Genomic DNA, 6,769 nt, shown 5'->3' with positions numbered 1-6,769 from the left:
GCCAGAAGAAAAGTAATTATGTTCGTGTTCCTGACAGCAACATTGATGCTATAAACACTGACTCCCATTCAGAGTGAAGCCTTTATTAGTCCTTTCCAACGCGGCAAAAGGGCCATGGACTGTAAGGTAAGCTAAAGCTAAAAAAGGATATTGTTAATCAAGCTCAAAGGTTACGATTTCTGTTTAAAAACAACCTCAACATTGAGATTCCGGTTATTTAACAATTATTCGCCGAAGGCGAAGTGATTATCGGTGAATATTCACCGATAATCACTGAGCCTGAGTCGAATAATTGTTTTAGTATAAATACACAGGTGATTATTTCAAAAAAGAGAAAAAAAAAACATTTCAACGCGAAATCATCTTCACTTACAGTGGCAAAACAACTACTGGCAGCCATTTTGTCCGTCGAGGTGATTATCGGCTGATAATCCGAGATAGCGAGCCAATGAGAGCGCGTGATTTTGTATAATCACCTGTGTATTTATACTAATTAGCGTTACAAACAAATGCTGCTAGTAAGCTTGACATCAGAAGAGAGACCTGCATGGAAAATAGTGGTAGTTTGCAAAGACCGACGTGTCATTCTATTGAAAGTATATTGGGCATTGGACCATCTTTAGCAGTGAGGGTAATACTACAAAAATGCTGCAACCTTTGAAAACAACATGCCACCTTGCAGAACTTTTATCGTCTCACCAAGAACGGTAGAAAAATTATTAGTTTCATCCATACCAACATTTTGTATAGTCTTATTTGTAAGTTGTCTATATTACATTTCAAAATTCTCCTACTACCATAATAATATTGGATCATTTATGCTTTAAAACGATTGCTCTTTTAAGAGCCTCTATTTCTCTTCGCGTTTGCATAGCAAGCGCTTTAGTATAGATGAAAGGAAATTATAAAATGCTGTAGATTCTTTTGGCAGCGTACGGATAAAAGTTGATTGTATTGAACAACGTTGACACAGACAATCAATTTCTAGCATAAGTGTTGCGTAAACTCCTACCCAGATTGGGTTTCCTTTTATTATTCATTTAAAATAACATAAAGTAAAGTGCGACGCGACCATATTTAACGTCGATTACTCGTAACAGTAATTCAACTAACAAACCCGAGGCCGAAGGTGCGCTCATTTTACTCCCCGCACTCTCCATCAGTGCACCGTTTTATGGGTATTTAAAGCTACTTAAGCTACACAGCTATTTATTTATTCATTCATTTTAGTCTTTATTTTACAGTTTTGTTCCTGTCTTCGCAAACTATGCTTGCAAAAAGGAAACAGTTTATACCATCTCTCGACCTACCCAACCATAGAACCGGCTTTAACAGGCCATAAGGACGCAGGAAGGAAAGAGAGCGAGGGCAATAAGATTGTATCAGAGAAATTAAAAGGGGACTTTACAACTGTACGCTGAGCGTGAATAGTAAAGAATGGCAAAGAGATGTATGTACTGGGAGAGAATCATTCGTAGAGGTGAATGTTTAGCTCGAATCAATGCAAAGTCTTATTGTCTATTAATGGGGAAAAAAATCATTGGCAATGAAAGAACCATTCGTCTCTTACATTTGATGAGTAATTCTCGGTATTTTGACATGTAGCATAATTGGCTGGTGGAAGACACATTTACTCGATTAATTAAATGCAGTGGCTCCTAATTTTTTTTCGTTCCCAGGACCTCTGCCTTGATTTCTGAGCTGGGGCGGGAGAATGAAGGTGCCAAGTGGTTTCCCAGGATGCGCATCACATATCATTAAATTTCACTGCAGGAGGATAAATCCTTGACTTGCGAACTATTGATTGCTTGAGCTGTTTAGTCATGAAAGTTTCCATAGGCGAAAAGATATAACACTGTCGCTTTTTCCCTTAGCGTTTTTCACAAAGCAAAGTTTAAGTGCATTTGATCAGAGTTAGTAGAGAGGACTGGTAAGGATAGTGGGCGAACTTCAAAGAGTCAAACAATAGAGTGCTTTCTGATGTTCAATGTGCAAGTCACGTGACTCTGACCGTGCTCAACAAACCAAGATAGCGGCTGGAAGAGATGAGTTATCTTCTTTTGGTAACGACTTTAAGGTGATTTTAGATATTTTAGAAGAAAACTAAGACTTGGAGGAGCAATTTACAGCTACAGCTAACGATGTAAGTCGAAAATTAACTGGACTGACTCTGATTTGAAATGACGAATCCGGGTTGCGTACTCAATCTTGGAAAAACCTCGTCGCTAAAACATAAAAAAAGCGTTAAAAAGCACATATCTCAATGTGGGCTTATTAAGAAACACTTCCCTTCATTTTTTTCCGTCAATAAGTCTCCGCTTACAGCGGGAAGCTATAAAACTCAATTATATATATACAATCTTATGTAACGAAAAAATAACTAAGTAAAATCGTGTAACTATCTAAGAGTTAAAATAATTGCTAAAAAGAAATGTTTTAAGTTTCTTCTTAAAACTAGCTATAGTCGTTTTTAAAGATTTAGGCAGACTGTTCCATAGTTTCGGGGCGCAATAAGAGAAAATGGCTGTCATGACGTTCGGAACTTGTAAAAGTAAATGATCGGATGAACGTAAAGAACGAACTAGTTTATAATAATCGTCGCGGGAAATCACAAAACCATTTACAATACGTTTAAGATTACTTTGGGACATGTACTTTCTAATTCGACTAATTGATCTTATTGCAGAAATAGCTATTTTGCAAGTATCATTAACATGCTTGTAGTGTAAGTCACGTGATGGACATACGGGATATTAGGAGGGCGGGAGAATGTTATTAGGAAGGTCTTGAGCTTAAATGAGTCTTAAATGCGGTTGTGAGTTATCGTTAAGCACAGAATACAACATTGGCGACGAGGACGGTATTGTCCTTAGTGTAAGAACGGAATGGCGACACCAAGTTACGAGTTTGGAGGACTTTTGCCCTTCGATTGCAAAGGTGCTATTACATCGGTGGCGCCTCGTTGGAAAAAATGGAAAAAAGCGTTCGAGTATTATATCCTCGCAAAAGGAATTACAAACAGTAACCGAAAAAAAGGCTTGCTTTTACATTGTGCCGGAATCGAAGTACAGGAATTGTTCGAAACCTTGCAAGATCCAGGAGCGGCAGAAGGAGAAAATAATCGCGTTTACGAATATCAGATAGCATTGCGAACTCCTCACGCCCATTTTTAGCACGCAATTAAATGAGCCCCACGAAAGGCACATTTTCCGAAGCCTCAAAATAGGAGAAGGAGAAACGGTGGATCAGTTTATTACTCGATTACGAAAGCAAGCAGAAAACTGCAATTGGGAAAATGCTGATGAGCCGATTCGTGATCAAGTCATTGATAAGTGTCGATCGTCAGAATTACGGCGAAAACTGTTGATAAAGGGAACCGATTTAACACTAGCGAAACTCCAAGAAATTGCTCGTTCATTTGAGGCCGTAGATATTCAGTTGAAAGCGATGTCTGGCGAAGAACAACAAGTAAATCGCCTCTATCATAAGGAAACCGCTGACCAATACAAGAGTCGTGGAGGGAAAGGCAGGTGTTACCGGTGTGACAGAGAAGGTCATTTCAGTCGTGATAGATGTTGCCCAGCGAGAAACGCAGAGTGTCAGAAGTGCCATAAAATAGGGCATTTTGCCGCAGTTTGTCAAACCAAAAATGTATCAAGCCAGGAAAACTTCTCATCCCAGGGTGTGCGAAAAAAGGGGAAGTTTGGTGTGAACTCAATTTGCGAAAGCACGTCCGGAGCTAACAGCGACAACGATGAGTATGCATTCACTGTAGACAGTGGAAACATAGGTGGGATGGTAACTGTTCAACTTGGAGGTGTATCCGTGGAAGTGCTTATCGATTCTGGTGCGAGCACTAACGTAATTGATAAAAGGACATGGGAAGAGCTGAAATCCCAGAAAATCAAATGTAAATCCCAGAAATGCGATCGGAAGTTGTATGCTTATGGGTGTTGTGAGCCTCTGAAAGTTTTCGGTTGTTTTGAGACAACACTAGTCCTGTGCAAAACTGCCTCTGAAGCTGAATTTGTAGTGATTGAAGGGAAAGGACAGCCTTTGTTGGTCCGAAAGACAGCAACTGAGCTTGGGGTTCTCCGAATAGGAACTCCCATAAACATGATAAGCAGCGACATTGTGGAAGAATTTAAAGAATGTTTTCAAGGTGTGGGGAAGCTAAAAGGGTATCAGTTAAAGTTGCACGTTAAAGATGATGCCACTCTTGTGGTACAGCCCCTGCGCAGGCCACCATTCAGTCTAAGAGACAAGATTGAGAAGAAATTGGATCAGCTGGAAAGCATGGATATCATTGAGAAAGTTAACAGCCCGTCTTCATGGGTCAGTCCTGTCGTGGTTGTTCCAAAACCCAACGGGGAGGTGAGACTTTGCGTGGATATGAGGCAAGCGAACTGTGCAGTTGAGCGTGAAAGGTACCCTATCCCTACCATCGACGAAGTGCTTCAAGACATGAACCGCAGTAAAGTGTCAGCAAGTTGGACTTAAGGTGGGGGTACCACCAAATTGCATTGTCAGAAGAGTCTCGTGAAATTACAACATTCATTACACACAAAGGCCTGTATAGGTATAAGAGACTAATGTTTGGAATATCATCAGCCCCAGAAAAGTATCAACAGGTCATCCAGCAGACGTTGCAAGACATTGAGGGAGTACATAACATCTCGGATGACATCATAGTGCACGGTGCGACTCAGGAACAACATGACGCGCGACTGCGAAAGGTGATGATGCACCTACGTGAACGGGGCCTTACCCTTAACTTGGAGAAGTGCCAATTTTCCATGAATGAATTGACATTCATGCATGGGCCATGTGCTTTCCAGCCGTGGGGTAGGAGTGGCGGCAGACAAGGTGAAAGCGGTGGTAGAAGGGAGAGAACCCGAATCTGTTTCTGAAGTCAGGTCATTCCTCGGTCTGGTGAATTACAGTGGAAGATTTTTTCCAGATCTCGCAACTCTCTCAGAACCACTTCGATGGTTGATGAAAAAGGGTGCTGAGTTTAAATGGGGACTCTCCCAAGCTGCAGCCTTTCAGAAGATGAAACAAGAGTTATCCCGGGCAGAAGTTCTAGGATACTATGACAAAGAAGCTGTGACACATGTTATTACTGATGCAAGCCCAGTGCCCAGAAACAAGGAGGTGAATTCAGAGTGATTATGTATGCTAGTCACAGCCTTACTGACGTTGAACGCAGATACAGCCAAACTGAGCGAGAGGCGCTAGCCATCGTATGGACATGCGAGCGCTTTCATACTTATCTATATGGAACCAAGTTTCTCCTTATAACAGATCACAAGCCGTTGGAAGTTCTGTACTCCAAGAAGTCAAATCCCCCAGCGCGCATTGAACGTTGGGTATTGCGCATGCAAGAATTTGATTACACAGTCAAATACAAGCCAGGCAGTGAAAACATAGCAGATGCCTTATCCCGATTGATTTGTCGGGACCACCAGCAAGGGCGGAGGATAGAGAACGTTGCGGAGGAGTATGTGCGATTCGTAGCCCAGACAGCGACTCCACAAGCCATGACGACACGGAAGGTGGAAGAGCATTCCCATCACGATAAGGAGATCTCCGATGTCAGACAGTGCATCCGTGTTGGTGACTGGAACAACAAAGAAACAGTTCAATATTTTCCAGTAAGAGGAGAACTATGTACCAAGGGCAAAGTAGTTCTGCGGGGAACCCGCATCGTTGTCCCCCGTAGTTTACTGAAGACAGCGGGTACTGTCTATTGCACACGAGGGTCACGTGGGGATAGTTGCCACGAAATTAAGGCTGCGAACAAAAGTTTGGTGGCCTGAGATAGACAAAGATGCAGAACGCTATGTGCGGTCCTGCCATGGATGTTAATTAGTCGGACAACCTACGTCACCAGAACCTTTGATGCTCACTGAACTACCGCAAGGAAAATGGCAGGACTTGTCTTTAGACCTTTCGGGACCGATGCCACATGGGGAGTACCTGTTGGTCGTTGTTGACTATTACACCAGATACTATGAAGTAGAAATCTTGACATCAATTGTCGCGTCCCAGATCATCTTGCGTCTTGAGAGAATATTTGCTGTCCATGGTCTACCTGTGAGCATAACGAGTGATAACGGACCGCAGTTCCGATCCGAAGAATTTGAGATGTACCTTGTAGATAATGGCATTCTACACCGTAAGGTTACTCCATTATGGGCCCAAGCCAACAGCGAGGTAGAGCGAGAAAACCGGAGTTTGCTCAAGAGTATGAGGATCGCACAAGCGGAAGGTAAAGATTGGAGGATAGAGCTCGTTGACTACCTCGCAACCTATAGAACAACGCCACACAGTGTTACCGGAGTCTGCCCGGCAGAGTCATTGTTTGGCCGAAGAATACGCACAAAGCTGCCAGAGTTATGCGAGAGAGCAGTAAATGATGAGGAACTACGAGACCGTGACTGGGAAAAGAAGACTAAGTCGAAGATTTATGCAGACACAAGTAGAGGCGCTCAACCTTGCGATCTCCAAGTGGGGGACCAAGTGCTTCTAAAGCAGAAAAAGTCGAACAAGCTGTCAACCAATTTTCAGCCTGAGCCTCATGAAATCGTAGAGAGAAAGGGTAATAGTGTGGTGATTCAGTCCCCGCAAAAGAGTCAGAAGGGTCAATACCATAGGAACACGACAGAAGTCAAGAAATTTAACACAAGAGAAGAGCAACCTGATAAAAGTAGTGATCATGAAGAAGAGCCACCGGTGGATCATCATGACATGGAAAGAAGACCGCAAC

The 6,769-nt window shown here is 42.5% G+C and overlaps 1 protein-coding gene across 1 annotated transcript; it reads left to right on the top strand.

Annotated features, from left to right (window-relative positions):
• The first annotated feature begins 4,818 nt into the window (after nucleotides 1–4,818).
• Nucleotides 4,819–5,169, top strand: LOC137989356 (uncharacterized). The gene has a single exon (XM_068835174.1). The coding sequence runs from the start codon at nucleotides 4,819–4,821 to the stop codon at nucleotides 5,167–5,169; it is 351 nt and encodes a 116-aa protein (XP_068691275.1).
• The last annotated feature ends 1,600 nt before the right edge of the window (nucleotides 5,170–6,769 follow it).

This window comes from Montipora foliosa, unplaced genomic scaffold (assembly GCF_036669935.1).
Source record: "Montipora foliosa isolate CH-2021 unplaced genomic scaffold, ASM3666993v2 scaffold_456, whole genome shotgun sequence".
Taxonomy (NCBI): Eukaryota; Metazoa; Cnidaria; class Anthozoa; order Scleractinia; family Acroporidae; genus Montipora; species Montipora foliosa.
This window is presented reverse-complemented; position numbering and strand designations above follow the sequence as displayed.